This window comes from Lactuca saligna, chromosome 4 (genome assembly GCF_052625555.1).
Source record: "Lactuca saligna cultivar CGN05327 chromosome 4, ASM5262555v1, whole genome shotgun sequence".
Lineage (NCBI taxonomy): Eukaryota > Viridiplantae > Streptophyta > Magnoliopsida > Asterales > Asteraceae > Lactuca > Lactuca saligna.
The window spans coordinates 307,868,950-307,895,147 of NC_136420.1; the positions used below are offsets into that span (position 1 = coordinate 307,868,950).

At 32.9% G+C, this 26,198-nt stretch overlaps 1 protein-coding gene and 1 long non-coding RNA gene across 3 annotated transcripts; one reads left to right on the forward strand and one right to left on the reverse strand.

The window, feature by feature from the left end:
• Positions 1–3,905: 3,905 nt before the first annotated feature.
• Positions 3,906–4,760, reverse strand: LOC145039375 (uncharacterized). Its single transcript, XR_013679809.1, has 2 exons — positions 4,653–4,760; positions 3,906–4,333 (listed from the first exon to the last, which is right to left on the reverse strand). It is a non-coding gene; the product is annotated as an uncharacterized LOC145039375 (long non-coding RNA).
• A 3,443-nt stretch (positions 4,761–8,203) lies between these two features.
• Positions 8,204–9,932, forward strand: LOC145039378 (initiation factor 4A-like protein). Of its 2 annotated transcripts, none has more exons than XM_078987443.1 (7): positions 8,204–8,348; positions 8,470–8,518; positions 8,853–8,990; positions 9,081–9,305; positions 9,409–9,448; positions 9,542–9,639; positions 9,747–9,932. In XM_078987443.1, the coding sequence occupies exons 1-7, from the start codon at positions 8,296–8,298 to the stop codon at positions 9,762–9,764; spliced, it is 621 nt and encodes a 206-aa protein (XP_078843569.1). In that variant the 5' UTR covers positions 8,204–8,295; the 3' UTR covers positions 9,765–9,932. The 2 variants fall into 2 exon arrangements, with proteins under 2 accessions (XP_078843569.1, XP_078843566.1); XM_078987440.1 differs by having other exon boundaries at positions 8,232–8,348; positions 8,413–8,546.
• The last annotated feature ends 16,266 nt before the right edge of the window (positions 9,933–26,198 follow it).

Sequence of the window (26,198 nt, forward strand, 5' to 3'; positions counted from 1 at the left end):
ATTTTATGTCTGTTGTGATTTGATCATCAAGGTTGTAGCTGGCAACCGCAGGTAGTGGTGTCATCACCATATAAATATATACATATTTTCTCGTTCACTTAAGATTTAACCATTAATAAGATGGGGTTATCTAACTGCTAATCAACTAAATGATGAATAATATCGTTCTCACCTAACACAATTTTTTTAGCCTTTTAGTATGTTTATCGTTCTTCAATCTCGTTATCCATTGTTTTGAACTACTTTGTTTTGATTTCTCACACACACACACACACACACACACACATATATATATATATATATATATATATATATATATATATATAGAGAGAGAGAGAGAGAGAGAAAGCTAGGTTCATGTATTCTAACTTTTTATTGTGTGGATGTAGAAATGATTGTGAAGCAATCATTTCAAAACTTACATTAAGGGTAAACAAGTAATATTACCTATTAATTAATTATGTTATTGATCAAATTAAAGGAATTCCCTTTGATTCAAGTTGCCATCTCTATAACCCTACCCCATTAATTCACAAATCGGTTTATTATGTCGGTGCCTTCTCTTTTCCATGTTCTCCACATCTTGCTCTCTAAATCCCTAATTCTCGATTTCTCCACTCCGATGGGAAAATCCCAGGTCACCTGCAAATCCTTCACGCCTCTTTCTTCATCGGAGACTATCTCATCCGACAAGTGTATTATGATCAAGGGTATTTTTGGTACCTGATATGAAGCAAGGGGCATCTCGGTAGAAAAAAGGAACGATAATACATCGGAAGACGATGAGTCTCGTTGGTGCTTCTATCAGAAAAACCCTAATGTCGCCACCACCGTCATCAAGCGACCACCCTCCTCTTCTGTAATTTTTATTTAAAACAATTTTATTTTTTCTTCATGTTTTCAAATCACTTAGATTTACAATAAATTTGATTGTTTTTTTTTATTGTTTCTTTGCTTTACTCCACATTAGATCACATTTATGTGGCTTCGGGGTGGGGATTTTCTCTTTTGCTCATTTTCTTCCAGATTCTAGGTTTGCGAATTCCAAGCATTTGATTTGTCGACTCTAATGTCGAATAAATTTTGAAGGTTAAGCTGTCAGCCTTCCTAATTAACATGGAAGAGATTCATTTCCGTGCCTCGAGTTTTCGATTGAACTAACAACAACATGATCACAGGTTTGTAGAAGAAATTTTTTATCTAAATCACAGTAAATATTTTCGTTATAACCGTTTATTCTCCATCTCAACATTTATTTTTGTGCTACAATGGAACAATATTTATTTTTCTTTACCATACTTTTTTTGTTTAACTTATCCTCCTAAATTTACTAGGAACATGACGTTAGGGTTCTGGATGTAAGTTGATTGTTTTCTTTCATGTGGCTTCGGGGTGGGGGTGGGTCTGTTTGTGGGGTGTGTGTGTGTGTGTGTTTTGCTTTCTTTGGTCGTTTATTGTCTATTTGCTTGTAGTTTTTCTTAGTTATTTCCATGGTGTGGTTGTTTCTATGGATTCTTCCTATGCATTTTTGTTTCATGGAGTTTCCCTAAGTTTGAGTTTTGATTGGCTCGATTCGTAGCTGTCTTGTTTGGTTTTGTTGGGGCTCATATGCGATTCTTGTTGTCCGGAATGGTATTTAGGGTGGTTGACCTTATAACCCTGGTTTTTTTTTTGTGTGTGTGTGTGTGTGTTGCTGGTTCTTTGGCTTGTGTGCAATTGTTTGTTGTTGCTTAGTGGTAGTATGGTGGGTTTTTCTTGGAGTTGTGGTATATTTTTCCTGTTGGTTCCTTTTACGCTATGTTTGTATTGAGCTTCTCTTTTGTTGGTGGTTTTTCTTTTACACATAAGCATTTGATGCTATTTGTTTTTATTTTTGTATAGATATTGCTGAAGCAAGGTTATAAATTCTTATGGAACTATAAAGTCTGAAAGAAATAACATCAATTAAATAAAAAGAAGCTAGGTGAAGAATGAAAACTCGGTTTGGAGCATGGTAAGGATTTAAAAGTAAGGCAATAATATTCGTTCAGAATGGATTAATATTTTTTTCTGTCAGAATGATTAGCAACATATATTCTGTCAGAATGTATTAGTATTTTACTTAGATTTTAATTTTTATTCTTAAAGAATAAACGTAATTGTTAAAGATTATTACTTACATTCTTTCAGAATGAATGTCATTTATGTATGTTCATAGTTGTATTTGTTAAGAATGAATGTAATTATTGATTTTAAGATATTAAAATTCTTTTAATATAAAATTTGTATTTATTAAAAATTATTAATCTTGATAATATATGTTTATAGTATTATGTCAAAATTTAATGTTTCTTTCAAGATGATCATAAACACATTCTTTTAGAATGTCCTAATTAATATATTTATTATCCAAAAAATCATATTTTTAAAGTTTAGAGAATTTATTATTTCTTAAAATTTGTAATTTTTTTTTAAATTTATGTTAATTAACTAAAATATCTTTATAATGAAATTAGATGGTATTTTTTAATTATCTTTAATTTAATAGTATGCATTAATCACTTTAATAATTAGTTAGAATACAATAACTTAAGCATAAATATATATATATATATATATATATATATATATATATATATATATATATATATATATATATATATATATATATATATATATATATATTGTTAAGATATTCAAAGTATCAGCTAGGTATAATGCTATCATTCAGATTTATCTAACATAACAACTAGGTATTATTTTACTCTAGAAAGTTGGTCATCATAATGACTATATAATATCATATAATATCATATCATATCATTTCATATCATACTATATTATAAATGAAACATTTTTCCTTTCACCACATTCATTTGAAACTCTCATATATTTTTTTCTTTCACCACATTCATTTAAAACTCCCATGACTTTTCAATTTCTTTCTAATAATAGTTATTATAAGTTGGTTAATAAGGTTAAATAAATATCAAACCTAAAGTGTAATAATATATAAACTTAATTTCAATATTAAAATAATATATTTACTTCTACTTATAAAGTTATGTTTTTTTAACTTTTAAAATATCGTACTTAATTTATTAGTTATAATATAGTATCGGATGTAAACCATTATCATTTTAAAGATACAATTTTGGAATAATTTGTATAAAATACTTAAATTATTAATTTAAATATAACATTACAGGGTCAATTTAAATATAAATTTTAGTTTAACTTAAACAACCCAACAAATATTTTGTAAATAGTTAAATGTGATAAATTGTAGTGTCTTTCTAATAATGATTATAAGTTGATTAATAGAGTTAAATAAATACCAAACCTAAATAAACTAAATTTCAATTTTAAAACAATGTTTGATGTTTTAAATAATTACAATGATAGAAATTAAAATCTTAAGCAAATAAACTTTTTTAAATTAATTAATCATAACAACTATATATGTAATTAAATCATATATTATATTTAATTTTATTTATAAGTAACCTTGCAGGTAGACGTAATTAATACACTTAGGATTATATAATTTTAAAATATATTTACATTATCATATAATTAAACAAACAATGTTTATACAAACTTATTATAAGATTTATTACATAAATAACTAATAACAATATCATTGATATATTTAAAAAACATATATTTGTAAAAATTTCAAATATATATTATTGTATTCTGCGCAACATACGAGTATTCGTCTATTATTAGCTTAAAGAATTGGCCATTATAATGACCATATATAATATTATCATAAATTTTAAGTAGAGTGACTACCATGTATAATATTATCTTAAGACTATGTGTAATATAAGACAAGAAATATTATTCCTTACCTTTCAGCATTTTAGAATTTTATAAATTACCGATATAATGTAAATAATAATATTTTACAAAATCAGTAATATATTAATTTAACATGTATTCTAGGAACTCACCATTAGTATTACCCTGAAATTTTCAATTGCATTAGTGGGATCGCCATATGAGTTTCTTCGATCCTTTGTTCAACGATTAAATGTTTTAACCCTAGTCCTTTGGCTTCTCTTCTTCATTTTTGGTGCTCTAATTTTTATTCTTCGCACTTCCTTTTTCGAATTCCAATTGCTCATTATATGTATGAACATAACAAGTTTATGTTGCCAGAAATTTCGTTAATCATTTCATCCATAGAATCCATTTCTTTTGATGAAGATGATGTTGCCTTTCTTGTGGCTTTTCTCACCTTATCCTTCATCCTTATTGATAGGGCATCATAGTTCTTCTTCATCTTCAGAGTAATTGGAGTCATTCAGATTGAAAAAGCAAAGATCATCGGACGACTTGGTTATGACTATAAGAATAAAAGAATGAGTTTTAGGATTTATTTGATAGTTAATATAATTTATAAAAGTTTTAATAATATTTACATTTTCTTAAGAGAGTTTAATTGACATGTAGTTGAGTCGAAGACTAAAGCTATAAAAGATTTAAACAAAACTAAAATAAAAAAATAAATAATTATAGAACTTTGGGGTGTTTTTAAAGATAAGAGAAAAAAAAAAAACTTGGATTTAAATTACAGTTTTGAATGTAGAAGTTTCTGATTAGTAATGAAAACTATAAAATTCGATTTAAAATTGAAACGAAGAATAGAAGAAAATGGAGGTTACCTTCAATGGCTATTAGAGAATGGAGATGCTCTAGACGTCAACGAACAACGAATCCCTGCTATTACTTTACGAGTGTGGAAGCTGAAAATTTTGTGAACAAAATTGTGCCACGTGTCTCAAAATAAAATTTCTAATGTTGGATTTAAAGGATATATTTAATAACATAACATTTAAAGCATAAAATATGTTAAAAAAAAATACTTTGAAATTGAACGAATAATAAATAGAGTACTTCAATTTTGAATAGATATATTTATGTTTGAATGCACAGACGATGAAGGTGATATTTTTTTGAATATTTAATATAAAATAATAATTTATTTTGTAAAATACTTTTACTAATTATATTATTTTTGATAAAAAAAACAATTATTCGAACAATATATGAAACATTTTTGATTTTGTAGTTTATTGATATTTTGTGAATTATTAGTATTTATGAGGTGGAAGCAGAAAAATAAAAACGAAATGTGTTTTTCATACTTTTCTTTGGAGTTTAGTATGGAGAGAGTAAAATGAAAAAAAAAAAAAAAAAAAAAGTTAGAAAGATCTAGAAAGAGGTGAAGATAATAGAGGAAGCGTTTTGAAGACTCTAGAAAATGATGAAGATAAGTGAAAGAAAGGATTGGAAGGATCTAGAAAATGATGAAGATAGATGAAAGGAAGGTTTGGAAAGAACGAGAAGGGATGGCATATATTTTGGCTTTTAGCCTTCCTTATGTCGTTCAATTACGGGAAATTGGAAATGGGTGATATACAAAGTTAAATTTAAGCGATAATATTAAAAATTATCATTTCTGACGGATATAATGTTTTAACTATTTATAAACTATTTGAAGTTATATTTTTGGAGAATTACCTCTTACATTTATGCTTATAAATATTTTTACCTATGATAAATTATAATTCAATTTAATTTTATTTGATATATTCCTAATATAATCTTAACGAGCTAGTTAAAAAAAAATATGAAATGATAACATTTGTCATAATTTTATTTGGTAGAAATATTTGTAAGCATAAAAAATAAGAATCAATTTAATTTTTCATATTTTTGAAACAAGTTATTAGTTTTTAATTTTCTACGACTTGCCATCTTTAGATTGGATACCTATTAATTTAAAATATTTATATTCCAAAAAAATACAATAAATTTTGTTAGTTTTTTGAAATCAAATTAGGTAAAAAAGATTATATATATATATATATATATATATATATATATATATATATATATATATATATATATATATATATATATATATATATATATATATAAAACGACAACGACAAATTATTATTATTATTAGTAAAGTTAATAATAAAAATATAATTATTAAATAATAACATTTTGTAATTTTTATATATACCCTTCTAATATTGTTTACCCCTTAAATATGAATGTAATAATGCTTGTGCATCATGGTGTTGCGATAGTATATGAATAAATGAGTATTTATAGTACAATCTTAAAGTTTTATTGATTAAGTTATAATGAAATAAATATAAAAAGTTAATGTAATAATAATTATATGATAATGATTACTTAAAAGGCAAGACTAATTGATGATTAATTATTTAAAAAAAAGATAAACTGCAATCATTAAGAATATTATTAAATGAAAATGGAGTAGGGGTAAAAAGAACCTAACAAAATTTTTTTTGTCATATTTAAGAACCTTTTAATTTGTTTTTTTCACATTTCATAGAACTTTGGACTATTTTTTTTTTGTTTTGTTTTTTTACTTTTTTTTTTTTTTTTTTTTTTTTTTTTTTGTCTTCGTGTCATTTTAAAGAAGTAAACACATAATACATGGGGACGATGTGGTGCTCGAATAGACCGCTGAGAAGAGGTAGAGAGACGAATCAACTTGTGGAGTTGCGCATGAAATTGAGATTGTAAGGTTGACTACATCTTTTAGTTCTTGGAGTTTTAAAGATAATGCAAATGGATATTTCTTGGTTAGCATATTAGGAATGTGCATGGGTGATTTTGACTCCTATCTTTCAATTGGATTAATTTTATCTCATTGAAAGTGAATTGTTTTGTTTGGAGAAGTGGTTTTGTGCTTGGTCGAGACCTATAGGTGTTCCCATGTGAACTTTTCTTCATTCATTTTGGTTTTATCTGAAAGGTTGACAAAAGGAGATGTAAATTGTTTTTTTGGCTTATATAGTGTTGTGGCCTTTATGGAAAGCTATGAATGATATCATTTTCAAAAAGTAGAGGTGCAATCTGATGAGAACGGCGAATGATATTCAACTTTCTGACTTTCGATTAGATTAAGTATATAGCTAAATTGTCGAGGTAATGTTAGTTTGATTGGTTTATTAATCATACTGTACTTTGTACTATATCATTTTCTAGCTTCTTTAATTTTAATGTTATTGTCTTTGTTATAAAAGAAACTATTTAGAATATTGACCCTATTAAGTGTTGTAATGAACTCAAGAATCTCTACTTGATTTTCAAAAAAAATTGTCTTTATGTTCCAACTTTTTATTAGATAACTTCGATTTTGTAGTAACCTTTGTCAACTTTAGCTACTTTGCAACATTTGGAACTTTTACTACTTCTCACATAGTAAAAACGTGAGAGATGATCATGACTCGAGAATTGGTGAGACGATAGAGACAAAAGATGAATGAAACTAAAGAAGTCGTTGAATACTGGTGCCATCAACTCAACATACGGTCAACTTGGATAATCGAGTACGAAATGCTAGGAGCTTGAGAGTCCAACTTTGCAATTTTAATTATGAAAGTATTATATATCAATATTATGGATTATGATGTAAACACTAATTACATAATAAACTTCGTATTTATAATATCACATATAATATTCAAATATAATTTTAAAAATCGTATATATTAATAACAAAACTATAAATATTATAAAAATATAAAAGATTCGATGTAAGATAATAAGATCGAATAATTAGATTGAAATAAACTTTATATCATCACAATATCAAACTCAAATATTTTTATAGATTTTTTTTCTATACCTCGATTAGGATTATGTAGCAAAAACCGTTGCAAAAGTTTCATGTTCGAGTATTTTCTTTTTAGGATAATAACTTAGGAGAGTAATTAGGTTTTCAGTTTGTCTGTATTAGGTCACTAAGGTTTTTTTTTATGCGTATTAGACAAATATAGTTGTTATTATCGTTTAGAAATAATCATTTTTACCGGTTAAATACAAAGAAACAGGTAAAAATGACTATTTCTAAACGGTAATAACAATGATATTGATCTAATACGCAAAAAAAAAAAAAATAAAAATAAAAATAAAAAAAAAATAAAAAAATCTTAGTAATCTAACATAGACAAACTAAAAACCTAATTACCTCCTAAGTCATTACCCCTTTCTTTTTCTCTCCATCCTCATGGCGTGTTTATAAATTATAAGTTATAACTCATTTTTAAAAGGGGAAAAATCCAAGTGATAAGGACCTTTATAGAAAAATAGAAAGAAAAAAGAGTAAATATGACAATTAATTAATCCTAAGAACTACTTTTGTAAACTACTTAAAATAAGTCACGATGCTCGACGAACTGGTAAAACCTTATTGCCTGACTGCGTTGCAAAGCGAAGGATCGGTAGGGTTTTTTTTTTCGCCGGAGTTTCTCGCCGGAGATGGAGATAATGGAGGCATCTTCACATCCTTCCCCTGCTCCCGCTGCAATTAGGTATCGGAATCTGATTTTTTCACTGTAATTCATTTGTTGATTCGAAACTATTTTGTTTTCACAGCTAGAGCGAGAATGTATAGAGAAGCTAATTTGATGAATCATGTTGTGTATATTGCAGTCCACAACGCCATTTCTATCTCGCCGTCGACAGAATCCAGTTTAAGATGGTCAATCTCTTGCTCTATTTTAGTTTCAGTTAAGAAAAATCGTTTCTTATTCGGAATCATCAATTCATTTTATCCCTTTTGTAAAATTCAACCACATACACGACTTTCTATCTCCATGTTCATTTAGATCTTTCCTCAATTTATCCCTAAAAATCCTTTATCCTTCATATTAAGTTCAATTCTCAATCCGGAGGTGAAAATTGTGTATTTTTTCAACTATAATCCGATTCGTAATTCAATATTTCTCTGCAATTTGGAAGTATATAGGAATCATCTATTACATTCATGGAGAAAATTCGAGATTGTTATTGAAGTTTTGAGTGAAAATCGACAGGAGACATTGGTGGATCTATTAGAAATGGCAGGGCGTCGTCCATGGCTGCCAATGGTGGTTTGTTGCAGCACACGAGATGAGCTTGATGCTGTTTGTTCTTCCATTTCCAACATCTCCTACATCTCTGTTACACCTCTGGTATTTCATCTACCTTTTTCTCTTAACATCTTTGCATTCAAGGTCAATAATTTACATTCTATCACCATTTTCTGAACCTTTTCTTCTCAGTATAGTGACCTTGCTGAAGCTGAACGTGCATTGATTCTAGATAAATTTCGCTATGCAACAACAAAATGGAAGCAAAATTCAGCAGCCATTCAATCTGGAGATGAAAAGGAAGAACAGAAATCTCATATGATTGTTGCAACTGATGCTTGTCTTCCTCTTCTTGCTTCAGGAGAATCATCCATCAGTTCTAGTGTTCTTATAAACTATGAACTCCCATCAAAAAAGGTACTCTCATACAATTATACCTAAATATAATCATATAAACTAGCTTATTTATTTATTTTTATGTACAGATTCTGTTTAATAAACGATATTTGATATTTATCAGGAATCATATATGAGGCGAATGACAACTTGTTTGGCTACAGGTTTTTTCCATATATATTTTTAATAAATGTTACTTTTTAATTAATAATTATATAAAAATAATATCTTAAAGTTATGTTCTTGAATAATGTTAGATGGGATTGTGATTAACATGGTTGTTGGGGGAGAAGTGGTGACTCTTAAAACCATTGAGGAAAGCAGCAATCTTGTGATTGCAGAAATGCCGATAAATGTAAGTTTTTGTTATTCTTTTTGAATATTTTCATTTTTTTTCATACAAACCAAAGATTTTTCTTGCTTGAATATTTGAATTTGGTTTTCTGATTTTCTCTTGAACAGATTTTTGAAATGTTCTAAAGACATTTTTTGGAGGTTTCTTTCAAGTAAATGAGTAATCAGGAATTTTAGATATCGGTCCCTTAATATGATTAAGTATGATTACAATTTACAAGAACTATTTTGTTAAAACAATAATATGTGATTTTTAAGTAAAGTTTTCTTATTAGACTTTTGAGACGTTTGATTTGTTTATTTTGTAGTTATTTTTTTTCTAGTTTAATTGTTTGATATGATGTTAATAAAATAAAGTTGAAATTAACTTGTTATTATTGTGTTTTAAATAAATTTATCGGTTACATTTATTATGTTAAGCATCTTTTGAAAATCGTTATACACTTTGAAAATAAGTACATTAAAGAAAAAAAAAAAAAACTCAACTTTAAAAAGGTTTAAACGCACATAAATGTAAATAAAAATCTCATGAGGTGTGTTCTACAAGTCCAAAAGGATAAACAATGTATAAAAAATAAAACAATGATATTATGGCCCTTTTTCGATAGTAATAATAATAATAATATTAGGGTTGATTACCATTTCCTCATAATATGTTGCTTCGTTTTCATGCATTTTCTATCATTTGTCTCTAGTTTTAGTTCCTACAAACATTATTCCCAAAGAATAGAAGTAAATTCCATCCATATACAACATTACTATTTATCATGATGAAGCACAAGGTAGAATAAAGTCAAATCGACGATCAAACATTCCCAAATTTATTTTTTCTCGTCTTGTGAATGGCTTTCACAGAATTACAACTGTTAGAAATATTAGGTAAAAGCGAACTAGAATGAGATTTTATTAGATTTGTAGAATATAGAGTCATCACACAGTCTTTCTATTTTGGGTTATAAAGGCATATTAAGATGTTTATATTTATAATGACAAAAGTTGACTTAGGACTCAACGTGGGCCTTAAAAGCCCAATATGTCACCATTTGGTTTGGTTGAGCACTATTGTTTTGCCGCTCAGGATCGCAACTCCTTAGAAACGACCCGAGCACCGCAACCTTGTTACCAAACACCATGACTCCTTAAGCCTGTGTTTGTTTGTTTGTGTATTATTTTTTATTTTTTTTAGATTCTTTTCATCTTTTTTTGTCTGCACCATGCAGACTATACGTAGACATTAGCTTTTGTAGACTGTTTGTTTTTAGAAAACCGTAGATCTAAAAACGTCTGTGCGTCCTCTTCTTGACAAATATGTTGACCAAAGTCTTTTAATATCTTCTAGCTTAAAAAAATTCAACTTCTCAAATCAAAAAGATTCAATTGCAAATAATTTGAATGAAAATTCTAATCCAAGAATTCTTCAAGATCATCCTGAATCTCAAATTATTGGAGATGTCAATTATGAGATTTTTACTCGCAGCAGAGTCAGCAGTAACTCTTGCATGTTTGTGAATAAGCCTGGCAATCGTGTCGTGTTCGGGTTGGCGTGTCGCGGGTCGGCGGGTTGGCGGGTCAAAATATGCCAACCCAAACACAACCCATTTAAATATACAGGTCACGGGTTGGCGGGTCACAGTTTGGCGGGTTTGGAGCATAAACCCATATATGACCCACCAACCCATTTATTTATACGGGTTCACAAGTTGGCGGGTTCGTAGGTCAGATTTGGGTTCGTGGGTCTAAATTTTAGATATTTAAGTCTTAAACATCCAAATGAAAATTAAAAACATTCATAGAAACATGTTACAGATTTAGCCTTATAGGTTACGACTTATAACCTTAGACCATCCACCACGAGTAATAATGTCAAAACAATCAAATGGTCTATAAATAAGTGGTATATATTATATAATACTTATTAATATTAATACTTGACACATAAATACATTTAAAAATATAATAATTTTTTTTATTAAGAATATAAACCGGTTGGTGGGTCAACCAATTTATTTTTTGAGAAACCCATATATGACCCGTTTAATAAACGGGTTGGCGGGTTGACAGGTTGAAAAACTCAACCCAAACCCATTTATTTCATGTCGTGTTGTGGGTCGTGTCGCGTGTCGTGTCGAGAATTGCCAGCCCTATTTGTGAACTTTCTCTTGATGATTGAACAAAATAATGTTATTGATGATTTCAAAGAAGCTGACTGGATTAATGTTATGCAAGACGAACTGAATGAGTTTGAGCGTCATCAAGTGTGGAATCTAGTTCCCAGGCCACAAGGAAGGACTATTATCGGTACTCGCTGGGTGGTCAGGAACAAGATGAATGAAGATGGAATTGTTATTAGAAACAAAGAAAGACTTGTGGCCCAAAGATTTTGTCAGTTGGAAGGTTTGGAGTATGATGAAACCTTCGCCCATGTAGCTAGACTTGAGGCAATTCGTATGTTCCTTACTTTTGCCTCATTCAAGAACTTCAAGGTCTATCAAATGGATGTAAAGTCAGCTTTCCAGGGTTTGAAAGTGAAGAATTTCCTAATCATGTATATCGTATTGATAAAGCTGTCTATGGTATGAAGCCGACACCTATGGCATGGTATGGCACATTATATAGTTATCTTCTGGAGAGTAGATATAAACAAGGAAAATTTGAAAACACTTTGTTCATCAAGCAATCAAGATCTCATATCATCCTTGATCAAGTGTATGTTGATGATATCATTTTCGGACCCACTAGTGAAAAACTGAGTTTTGACTTCGTTGAGGTTATGGCAAAGAAATTTGAAATGATTATGATGGGTGAAGTAACTTTTTTTTTTAGGTTTGTAGGTTTAACAACTCACTGATGGAATCTTTTTCTGTCAAGCTAAATACATTGCAAACATTGAAGAAGTTTGGTCTTTCTTAAGGGTGGCAATTAATGACACGAAACGACAAAAATACAAGAAACAAAATGAAGTTGGGATAAAATTAAAATTTGAATTTGTATTTGTGTCGTGTTCATGTCAAGTGTAAAAAACACGATATTGTGTCGTGCCATGTTTGTATTTGTCATGTTTTTCATGTTTGTTGTGTTATGTATGATTAAATATTAATTAAATAAACTAATTGTTATAGTAGATTATCTTTGTCGTGTTGTGTATGTCATTTTTTAATTAGTTCATTTGTGTGTTAGTTAAAAAAACGACATCGTGTTTTGTCGTGTTCGTGTTACATAAAACCTTGTCGTGTTATGTCATGTCAGACAAAAACATGAAACGATGGCCCGATTTTTTACCCCTAGTCTTTTTGATAACAAACTAGGGAATACTCCAATGTCTTCATCAACGTCTATCTCCGCTCGTCCAACTAGCACTGATATGAATGCAACTTTGTATCGAGGAATGATAGGATCACTTCTCTGTCTTACTGCTAGTCGCCTTGACATTATGTTCACCACCATATTCTATGCTCGTTATCTATCTTGTCCTAAGGAATCTCGTATTCTCATTGTAAAAAGATCTTTCGTTACTTGAAACATACAACTGATCTTAGGTTATGGTATCCTCATAACTCCGATTTTAAGCTGGTAGGATACACTAACTTAGATCATGGTGGGTGAGGGATTGATCGAAAAAGTACTTCAGGATGAGCTCAAATATCGGGAAATAGACTGGTGAGCTAGTCCAGCAAGAAGTAGATGTTAGTATCTTGCTCTAATGCTGAAGCTTAATATATAGCTATTGGAAGATGTTGTGCTCAAATTCCTTGGATTCAAAACCAGCTACAAGATTATGGCTTCAACTTCACAAAGACTCTTATTTGTTGCGATAATATTAATGCCATCCAAATGATTCAAAATCTTGTGCAACATTCTAAGTCCAAGCACATTGACATCCATCATCATTTCATTAGGGACATAGTTCAGAAGGGAAAAGTGGAATTATTCTACGTTGTAACGCCGGTAGATCCGGGCTAATCAATTTAGAGGCAATAAGGGTCGAAAATGACTTTTTGACAAAACATTATATAGAATAAATAATTTGAACCAAGTTGTAGTATATGTCAAAAGGTTTCCGTACATATAAAGAACGCCGAAATCCGAGTTATAACAAAGAAGTTATGACCCGTCGAAGTTTCGCGACGGAACCGGCATGATACCGGGAAGTATAAATATTGAATTTACGATAGAGCGAGATTTAGCCTTAGCAATCTAAATGAAAGTCGTATAATACATTAAACTGAGAGAGTGCATAAAAATAAGGCCCGAATCTGACTTCATATGAGGAAGTTATGATTTTTCGATGTTTCGGATTAGCAGTGTACAACCCAAAATTCGAATATTAGATCGAGCAGTTTTTAGCCGACACGACCTAAATGAGAATCGAAGATCTCATTAAGAGTAGCTTAACAAGAAAAAGATGGACGATAACGAACGTCGGATGAAGAAGTTATGAATTTTTAACAGACCAATCATGTCCCGGCCTGCTAATAATATAACATTTAAAATAATGTCAAAATTAGTTGACAGAGTCTAAACGAAAGTCGTATATTACATTCCCACCTTCGCGAGGATATAAAGAACGTCGAAAACGGAGCTCGTATGCGAACGTTACGATTTTTAGAAGTAGGAGGGGGAAATTGAGAAACTGATGCGGACTCGATGACGTGGCGCGATCTAGATCGTCCATCGCTGATCAGAGCATTGCTTCGGATTCGGACACATCACTCCTCGCATTACGCCCAACGTCCGAAATGGAGTACGCCCAACGTTCTTTGGCCTTGTGCGGTCCGAAAAGAAGCCACGTCGCTCCACCGAGGTCTCGCCATCTGGCAGCTCTATCTGAATTACACCCCACGTAAGGGCCTCAGTACGCCCATCGTAGTCCGGGGCTGAGGCCTATAAAAGGGAGGCGAAGCCTCTCGAATTTTTCACACCTTCCACCACAACATTCTCTCTCTACTTTCTCTCACTACCCCTAACCCTCTTCTAAGCCTAGGTAAACCCCCTAGCACACTAAGGAAGCCCTGAGGCTCCCGGAGTCCCGAGAAAAAGGGTCTTTTGGTTTCAAAATGCTGCTCCGAGCAAAGCTCGATTTTATCTAAAATCCGCTGTAAGTGAGCTACGCGTATGCAATTTTTAATATATCTTTCAAATAATTATAGTAATGTTATTAGGTCCTTAAAATAAATATTTGGGCTACTATTATGAGTTATATTGAGTGTTATTTAACGCTTGTATAATAATAATAATAGTCAGACTATTAATTTGTCGTGGTTGCCGCTAGACTAAACCCTAGTGGTATTGATACTAGGTTTTATCGAAGGAAATTGTTTTGAGAGTATCAAAGCGCTATTCGAGTGCTGAGTCACCACCTTTCAAGTGGATGCATAGTTATTTTCATCTTATACATAGATATGAAGTATTTTATATAAATTACGTGCTATGTGTACATATTACCTGAATACTTGTTGTCTATGCTGGATGAACAATTTTATACACGTTTTAAATAATTTAAATTGTATATGTATTTTATATCTACGATAATGTTGGGGTAAAACATGGGTAGATGTAATAGATGGAATATGAGTTGGATGATGTGTTGAGAGGTGTTATAGACCATGAGGTGAGGGTGAGATGTGGAAGATGTGAGAAGCCTTTTCCCCAAATGATGGCTCCGTCATTCAGTAGAATATGGATGACAACCACAAACTATTCTAGATAGTCCAGTGGAACACTAGTAGGCTCGCAACCTGTAGGTGTTGTGAACGATGTGTTCACGCGGTGTACTCTAAACCTTGGTGACCATGCAGAATTGGTGCCTAAACCCTGATGATCATGCAGACTTGATGCCTAAACCATGTTGATCATGCAGACTTGATGCCTAAACCTTGATGGTCATGCAAACTTGATGCATAAAATCTGGCGACTATGCAGACTTAGTGCCCATTGTGAAAACCGTGGCAACGATGGACTTCGTGCCGATTCGTTAGGATGATCCTTAGGAATGAGTAAACGAGAAATAGCTAATTCTTAGGGTAGATCCTTAAGAATAATGAAGATCATGGGGGATGGGTAATTGGGTTGATTGCTTGATTGTTTAAACATAATAATTATATTATTATGGGTTGAAAACCCTATGTACTCACCAGGTTTCCCAACCTGACCCACTCAGTTTATTTATATCACAGATGTTGTTATGATGTCACATTACACTGAGAGATTAAGGAGATGTAAATCCCTAGTGATAATGAATGTAATTTTTGTTTATTCTTATGTTTCTGTATTGACGATGACATCCCAAATGTTTTAAAATGAATAAAAATACTTTTTCTTCGGAAATGCTTTGATAACGTATTTATCATGTTTTTCTGGGAAAAAATTCTGCAACATTTTTATTAAAAGAGGTACTCTGATTTTAATAAAGCATAAACAAAATCGGTCTTTTCTGGCTATGAAAATGGGTGATGTCACAGTTGGTGTCAAAGCATTTGTTTAAGCGAACTAGGAATAAGAATTTATTTCTAGACTTAAACTTAGAATGCTAAACGATGATCGTGAGGAGTGTGTCTAATATATTTTAGGAAGTACACCTGAATAGACACAAGCACTAGCTTAATTAGGGAAGATGCCTAAAATGCTTTTATGTGCTAAATGATTTGTGATGCTTTATGCTATTGTTCGATCGGATCTATGGTCTGTTGCCGACCAGATCTGGAAATTTTATGTGCTCAGGTTTCTAAACGTTTAATTACGATATTAGAACTGGAATGTAACTTTTCGGAGTAATACGGAGGAATATGCGTCTAAATCTTCCTCTGTCTATATTCTCGTCTCGATACACCGAACGTCGGCTTTGGTGTATAGAATGTCATGATAAGGACTCATAGCAGACTGAGCAAATGGAGGAAATGATAAGGCTTACGATGGTGAATGATCCCTATCGGAAGATATTTTAAGAGTGGGATCTTGCCTTTAGAATACGTCTGATAAAATAGCAGTACGTTTATAGAAGTAGGGTACATTTGAATGTACACATTTGATTGGCGGGATGATAAAACGATTGGTATAATTACTAAAGTTTTCCTATCATCTAGAATATACATCACCAACCGAGTTGAAGCATAATTGATGATTGAAGATATGCATGGAAGAAGTCCTAGTAGAGTCTAGGGAATTTTTTATGATTATTTGGTTACACTCGTATGTGTTAAATTGTTTTGTGATTTAGGACTTGGGGACTACTAGACAATACTTGGGATGAGTATGAATAAGTGTGAAAGGTAGTAGATGCATATACTACCGGAAGCACAGGACTCACGCTTGGATCATGGAAAGTCACAAGGTTACCAAGAAGCTAGTAATTGATACCGTTTTATTCAAGCATGTTGTAACCATCGTTTTGGTAATGACTAATAAGATTGTTGTTATTCCGAACCTAAAGGTCATATCAAGTTAAGTCCGGCTACGATGAGTATGTTACATGGTTCAGAGAACCAAGTTCGATGTAACATCCAACTTAAGCCAGAAGATTGAAGATAGTCAAAGCAATTGTGATCGCTGTTAAAGTAAGAAAATTGTAGTTAGAAGTACTACGACGTGACTAAATCACATAAGAACATGAAGATCATGATTGAAAGTCTAACATGAGATAAAGTGCAGATGCAAGATCGAGCACCGCCTGTAGTTAAGGAGTCTAAGAGTTAGATACTCGTTCACAGAAACATCGAAGTTATGACTTACGATGAAGAGATAATGTATGGATTCATCATGTAAGCCATGTTTCGTTTATGATTCTGGGATGTAATCATCCTAAGGGGGAGATAATTGTAATGCCCGTAGATCCGGTCTAGTCAATTTAGAGGCAATAAGGGTCGAAAATGACTTTTGGAAAAAAGATTATTTAGAATAAATAGATTGAACCAAGTTTTAGTATATTTCACTAGGTTTCCGTACATATAAAGAACGCCGAAATCCGAGTTATAACGAAGAAGTTATGACCCGTCGAAGTTTCGCGACGGAACCGGCACGATACTGGGAAGTATAAATATTGAATTTATGATAGAGCGATATTTAGCCTTAGCAATCTAAATGAAAGTCGTATAATACATTGAACCGAGAGAGTCCATAAAAAGAACGCCCAAATCTGACTTCGTATGAGGAAGTTATGATTTTTCAATGTTTTGGATTAACAGTGTACAATCCGAAATTCGAATATTAGATCGAGCAGTTTTTAGCCAACACGACCTAAATGAGAATCGAAGATCTCATTAAGATTAGCTTAACGAGAAAAAGATGGACGATAACGGACGTCGGATGAAGAAGTTATGAATTTTTAACTGACTAATCATGTCCCGACCTGCTAATAATATAACTTTTAAAATAATGTCAAAATTAGCTGACGTAGTCTAAATGAAAGTTGTATATTACATTCCCACCTTCACGAAGATATAAAGAACGTCAAAAACGGAGCTCGTATGCGAAAGTTACGATTTTTAGAAGTCGGAGGGGGAAATTGCGAAACTGATGCGGACTTGATGACGTGGCGCGATCTAGATCGTCCATCGCTGATCAGAGCATTGCTTCGGATTCGGACACATCACTCCTCACATTACGCCCAACGTCCGAAATGGAGTACGCCCAACGTTCTTCGGCCTTGTGCGGTCCGAAAAGAAGCCACGTCGCTCCACCGAGGTCTCGCCATCTGGCAGCTCTATCTGAATTACGCCCGCGTAAGGGCCTCGGTTCGCCCAGCGTACTCCGAGGCTGAGGCCTATAAAAGGGAGGCGAAGCCTCTCGGATTTTTCACACCTTCCACCACAACTTTCTCTCTCTATTTTCTCTCACTACCCCTAAGCCTCTCTTAAGCCTAGGTAAACCCCCTAGCACCCTAAGGAAGCCCCGAGGCTCCCGGAGTCTCGAGAAAAAGGGTCTTTCGGTTTCAAAACGCTACTCCGAGCAAAGCCCGATTTTATCTAAAATCTGCTGTAAGTGAGCTACGCATATGCAATTTTTAATATATCTTTCAAATAATTATAGTAATGTTATTAGGTCCTTAAAATAAATATTTAGGCTATTATTATGAGTTATATTGAGTGTTATTTAACGCTTATATCATAATAATAATAGTCAGACTATTAATTTGTCGCGGTTACCGTTAGACTAAACCCTAGTGGTATTGATACTAGGTTTTATCGAAGGAAATTGTTTTGAGAGTATCGAAGCGCTATTCGAGTTCTCAGTCACCACCTTTCAAGTGGGTGCATAGTTACTTTCATCTTACACATAGATATGAAGTATTTTATATAAATTACGTGCTATGTGTACATATTACCTGAATACTTGTTGTCTATGCTGGATGAACAATTTTATACACATTTTAAATAACTTAAACTGTATATGTATTTTATATCTACGATAATGTTGGGGTAAAACATGGGTAGATGTAATAGATGGAAAATGAATTGGATGATGAGTTGAGAGGTGTTATAGACCACGAGGTGAGGGTGAGAGGTGGAAGATGTGATAAGCCTTTTCCCCAAATGATGGCCCCGTCATTCAGAAAAATATGGATGATAAACACAGACTATTCTAGTTAGTCCAGTGGAACACTAGTAGGCTCGTAACCTGTAGGTGTTGTGAACGATGTGTTCACGCGGTGTACTCTAAACCTTGGTGACCATGCAGAATTGGTGCCTAAACCCTGATGATCATGCAGACTTGATGCCTAAACCCTGTTGATCATGCAGACTTGATGCCTAAAACTTGGTGGTCATGCAAACTTGATGCCTAAACCCTGGCGACTGTGCAGACTTAGTGCCCATTGTGAAAACCGTGGCAACGATGGACTTCGTGCCGATTCGTTAGGATGATCTTTAGGAATGAGTAAACGAGAAATAGATAATTCTTAGGGTAGATCCTTAAGAATAATGAAGATCATGGGGGATGGGTAATTGGGTTGATTGCTTGATTGTTTAAACATAATAATTATATTATTGTGGGTTGAAAACCCTATGTACTCACCAGGTTTCCCAACCTGACCCATTCAGTTTATTTATATCTATCAGACTATTAATTTGTCGCGATTATCGTTAGACTAAACCCTAGTGGTATTGATACTAGGTTTTATCGAAGGAAATTGTTTTGAGAGTATCGAAGCGCGGTTCAAGTGCTGAGTCACCACCTTTCAAGTGAGTGCATAGGTACTTTCATCTTACACATAGATATGAAGTATGTTATATAAATTATATGCTATGTGTATGTATTACCTCAATACTTGTTGTCTATGCTGGATGAACAATTTTATACACGTTTTAAATAATTTAAACTGTGTATGTGTTTTATATCTACGATAATGTTGGGGTAAAACATGGATAGATGTAATAGATGGAATATGAGTTGGATGATGAGTTGAGAGGTATTATAGACCACGAGGTGAGGGTGAGAGGTGGACGATGTGAGAAGCGTTTTCACCAAATGATGTCCCCGTCATTCAGCAGCATATGGATGACAACCACGGACTATTCTAGATAGTCTAGTGGAACACTAGCAGGCTTGCAACCTGTAGGTGTTGTGAACGATGTGCTCACCCGATGTACTGTAAACCTTGGTGACCATGCAGACTTGGTGCCTAAACCCTGATGATCATGCAGACTTGATGCCTAAACCCTGGTGATCATGCAGACTTGATGCCTAAACCTTGGTGATCATGCAGACTTGATGCCTAAACCCTGGCGACTATGCAGGCTTAGTGCCCATTGTGAAAATCATGGCAATGATGGACTTCGTGTCGATTCCTTAGGATGATCCTTAGGAATGAGTGAACGAGAAATAGCAAATTCTTAGGGTAGATCCTTAAGAATAAAGAAGATAATGGGGATGGGTAATTGGGCTGATTGATTGATTGTTTAAACATAATAATTATATTATTGTGGGTTGAAAACCCTATGTACTCACCAGGTTTCCCAACCTGACCCACTCAGTTTATTTATATCACAGGTATTGTTATGATGTCACATTACACTGAGAGATTAAGGAGATGTAAATCCCTAGTGATAATGAATGTAATTTCTATTTATGCTTATGTTTCTATATTGACGATGACATCCCAAATGTTTTAAAATGAATAAAAATACTTTTTCTTCGGAAATGCTTTGATAACGTATTTATCATGTTTTACTGGGAACAAATTCCGCAACATTTTTATTAAAAGAGGTACTCTGATTTTAATAAAGCATAAACAAAATCGGTCTTTTCTGACCGTGAAAATGGGGATGTCACATATGTTCCATCCACTAATCAATCAGTTATCATTTTCACTAAGGAATTGGATGAGAAGACCTTGAATAAATTGATTGCTAATCTCGGCATGCTTTCAATGTCTTAATTACTTTTAACTTGCTTTGAAAAACCTTGCTTTTATTGATTTCTTAAAAACAAAAAACACAAAAACAAGTACTTTATTTTTCTTTCAAAGAAGTTTACACTTGCTAAATTTTTGTATTTAATATTTACAAGTGCTTTCTTTTCTCTTTATTCTTCTTTTCAGGTTTATCAATATTTTATCTATAAGTGATCTGCATCTATTGGGGTATGAAATCTTGTCCAACATAGACCACTTAGATCACAATGGAGCACTTGATGATCATAGAGCATGTGAAAAAGGAACGGATATTCTGAGAAAGGAATGGATCATTAGATAAAGGAACGAATCAAGTGAAAAAGGAGAAAATCTTCCAAAAGGTGGTTTGGAGCAACTTGGAGCAACATTGAGCATCATGTTGCGCCATGTAGAAGGAAGTTGTGCCATCCTTAGGCATGTTGTGCCAAATGATAGTATGATTGTTCGATGCATTTTTACGTATCTTTTAGCATGTTTTTCTTATTATTTTCTATAAAAAGCTAACTATCTCCCTAATGTTAATGTAAATTGTGTGTTTTTCATTATATATGTAGAATGCAAATACTACTCACTTTTTCTATGATTTTTAGGTGAAACTGGAGCACATTGACACATGTGACATCTCGGGATGTGTTCTAGGGAGCATTGGAGCTTTATTGGAGATGGAATTAAGGAAAGATGCTGAAGAATGATCAAGAATAGCTTGACAGTATGAATAGAGCCCGAAATGAGGCAGGAATGAAGAAATGCAATCGGATTTTCCGTATATGTTATCGCAGATTATGCTCGAACAATTACTTTGAGGTTTATTCGTGCAAAAATCTGATAAAAAAAAAAGTCCAAAAATGCGACCGCTTTTCCCATATATGCGATTGCAGTTTTTCCACGAAGTCCCGAAAAGCTCAAAAATGGCGTCTTATTGAATTAAATCACCTTAGGACTTGTTTTTAAAAAAATGTGATCGCAGAATCAGTATATGAGATCACATATTTTCCACGCTTTTTGAATGGACGTATAAAAGGCTTTGAAGAACACCCCAGTAGCCTAGTTTGTGATTCCAGACGACTGATTTGCAATTTCTAGAGGTTTTCAAGTGACCAAAATAAATATGAAGAACACGATCCGAGTTTTATTTTCGTTTAGTAAGATTTGTCAAATAGATTTTGTTTCTACTTCTTTTAATTCATTTTTAACCATGTTAGACTAAAAACATTAGATTTCAGTTTCACAAACGACTCGACTTTTTGTGCAAGTAATCATTAGGCAAGATTTTTTATTGTGTTTACTGTTTAGTTTGATCGGTTTTATGCTTAATTGAACGTTTGATTTTGATTTAGTTTTTGTTGGCCACTTTAATTATTAATAAATCATTCCAGTTATCTGAATTTTTTAGATCCATAATTATCTTTATTAATCAGTAAAAGTAACAAATATTAGATTAATTCAGTTTTAGGGTACCCTCTAATATAAAATGATCAAACAAGTCTTTATGCTTTTTTGCTTGTGATAAGTATTAGACTTTATTGGGAATTTTACGTTGTGTCTAATGCTACTTTTCTAAAGTCATTAAGTTCTTATTTAGTTAAGTTATTAAAAAGTAAGGTTTAATTCAAAGAGCTTGTCTTTGTTAAACATTTTAGTAAAAGAAAATTGTTAGAGCTTATTGATAGTCAGTTAAGCTTAAACATTACAAAATTTAAGTATCATGTTGATGGTTATTTGCATGATTAGGAGAGTCACCGCAAAACTGAAATTGCTTTTACCTTCTGAATTTTGTTCTAGTGTTTAAGTTGCATTTTTCTTTTTTAAATTTCTGTCCAAGTTAGCTTTAATAGTCAATAAATTCCCTAATTTTAATTTCTGTTAATTTAGCGTGTGCCTTATGTAAGAGAGGCATAGACCTTAGACGTGTCCCTATGGATTCGACCTTGCTTTCCTGTACTACCCCTTAGTGCATTAGAGCATAATTTTTATTTATATTATTCGTTTGTTAGGCTTTATGACACGTTGCTAACAATGATGTGCTAATCATGTCGGAAGTTGCACCAAGGTGAGGTTAAGTTAAGGAGACGTTGAGCAAGTGAAGATGTTGAGCCAAGTGAAGATGTTAAGCCAATGATACGTTGATCCAAGAAAATGTTGAGCTATGAAGATGATGTTGTGCCATCTTGATTCATTTGTTGTGCCATGTTGATCCATGTATGCTTAGAAGATGATCATACTTAAGAAATACACCATGTTGTGCTACCATGATAAATGTTGGGCCATTAGTGATCATGATGCTCCACCTGTGCATCATGTTGCTCTACTATGGTCAAGGTGGTCCATCATGTGTGTTGCTGATGCTCATGGATTGTATGACATGGATGAATGTTTCAAAAATTCTTCATGGCAAAATATGGTTAGTTGGCACCATTCATAGGCCTATGGGCCAATGGGATTTGCCCATTAGGGTTTTAAGTCTGATCCTTCAAGTATAAATAGGCTCATATTGATATCATTGTAAGTTGCCTGATTTTTTTGAGAGCTCAAAGTGAGATACAATTTTGAGTGCTTGTAATAGTTCCGGAAAGTTAATAAAATCACATATCTCTCATTCGCCCGTGGACATAAGTCATCTTGACCGAACCACGTTAAATATTGTGTTTTTTTTATTTACATTTTTCAGAAGTTTTCGTGAGTTCACTGAAGTTTTTTTTTTTTTTTTTTTTTTTTTTTTTTTTTTTTTTTTTTTTTTTTTTTTGTCTGAAGTGCTTAACTTGTTTTGCTATCACCCAACAAACTAGTATTAGAGCTATGGCTAAATATGGGAGAGTTAAGATCGAACAATTTCAGTGGAAAAGATTTCGGTTTTTGGAAGATGCAAACTGAAGACTACCTATACCATAAGAATTTACATGAACCTTTGTGAGAAGAGAATTCGTTCCTTATGAAGGAGGAGGATTGGCAGTTGTTAGACTGACAAGCACTTGGTGTGGTGCGTTTATTATTGGCAAAGAACGTTGCTTACAACATTGTTAATGAGAAGACAACTTATGGGTTGATCAAAGCGTTATCTAACATGTACGAGAAACCTTTAGTAGTGAATAAGGTTCACTTGATTCGACAATTGGTAAATCTGAAGATGAAGGAAAGTGGCTCAGTGACTGATCATGTCAATGAATTTAATTTAATCCTGTCAGGGTTGACATCAGTTGAGGTTAAATTTGAAGATGAAGTCCAAGTATTACTACTATTATCATCATTACCAAAAATTTGGTTGAGTACAATGACAACAATAAGTAATCCAGCTGGAGGTGCCAAGTTGACATTCGAAGGCATCTGCGACTTAATCATTGGTGAGGATGTATGCAAACGAAGTGCTAGAGAATCTTCTAACAGTCTTCTTAGTATTGAGGAAAGAGGAAGGAAGTCGAACAAATGGAGTAGGGGTTGAGGAATATCAAAGTCGAGGAAGAGAGGTGTATCGAAAAACAAGAAGAACATCATCTGTTGGAACTGCAAAGAAAAAGGCCATTTAAAGAATCAATGTATGAAGCCTCTTGCAGACAAAGACAAGAATGAGATGAATATTGAATCAAACTCTGAAGGAGATGATCTTATCTGTGTAGTTGAAAAATCAATTGAATCCTCGATCATGGATTCTGGTGCGTCATTCCATGCTAGTCACTCCAAAGATGTAATGCAGAACTTCAAGCAGTACCAAGGGAAGGTCAGACTAGTAGACAATAAGAGCCTTGATATTATAGATGTTAGGGATGTTGTCCTCAAGACTAATTTTGGTGGAAAGTGGACTTCAAAGAATGTCTAGCTTATTACAGTATTGAAAATAATGTTGATATCAGTGGGGCAACTTGATGATGAAGGACACCATGTCACTTTTGGTGATCATTTGTGGAAGGTGACAAAGGGAAACTTGGTGGTTGCCAGAATTCAGAAGTGGGTTACACTTTACATGATGCAAGTCTATGAGGATGAGACACATGTTGTTGAAGAAGTTGGTGCATCACTCTATGGCACTAGAGACTTGGGCACATGAGTGAAAAAGATGAATATTCTTGCCTCTAAAGCAAGAATTATATATCTGAAGAATGTGATAATGGATTTCTATGAGCCATGTGTTCTTGGAAAACAGAGGAAAGTTACTTTCATGAAGATAGGGCATCCACCCAAGGCAAGGAAATTGGAGCTTGTTCATTTAGATGTTTATGGTCCCACTTAAGTTGCTTCAGTGGGAGGATCTCAGTATTATGTTACTTTCATTGATGAATGCACCTGGAAAGTTTGGGTCTATTTATTGAAGCAGAAGTCTAAAGTTTTTAGTTCTCTCAAGAAATGGAAAACAATGGTGGAAAATGAAGCTAACTTGAAAATCAAGTGTTTTAGATCCGATAATGGGGGCGAATATATAGCAACAAAGAATTCATTGAACTTTGTGCTTAACATGGAATCAGGATGCAGAAGACCATTCTAGAAACTATTCAGCAGAATGGAGTAGCTGGGAGGATGAATATAACACTGAATGAAAGGGCAAAGAGCATGAGATTTCATGCAGGTTTAACTAAGATGTTTTGGGAAAATGCAATCAAGACAACTACATACCTAATCAATAGAGGACCATCAATTCCCTTAGGGTTCAAGATTCCAGAGGAAGAATGGAAAATTCGTGAGGTTTTATTCAAACACATGAAGGTCTTTGGTTGTGTCATGTATGTAAAAGTTAAAGAATCCGAGAGAGACAAGCTAGAGGTAAAGTCAAGGAAGTGCACCTTTATCGGTTATGTGTTAGACATCATAGGATACTGCTTCTGGGATAACGAGCACAAAAAGGTTTTTAGAAGTCGGGATGTGGTGTTAGATTAGAATGCGCTAAACAAGGATGAACTTGCTAAGGGATTAAGCAGGAACAAGCAACCATAAACGAAAGAACAAGTCAAGTTAGAAGAAACTTCAGAAGAAACAATTATAAAACCTATCAGTACTCCGAAGATATGTGAAAGTTCAGGAAGCAGTGACAGCTCTAATAAAGCTGGTGATAATGGGAGCATGGATGATAGTAGTTCAAAGAATGAAGGTGTAGAAACTGAAACTCCTACCAACCGTAGATCCACTAGAGTACAAAGGCCTCCATTCAGGTATTCTCCTTCAAAAAACTTGTAACACCCGGTTCTTGTTTC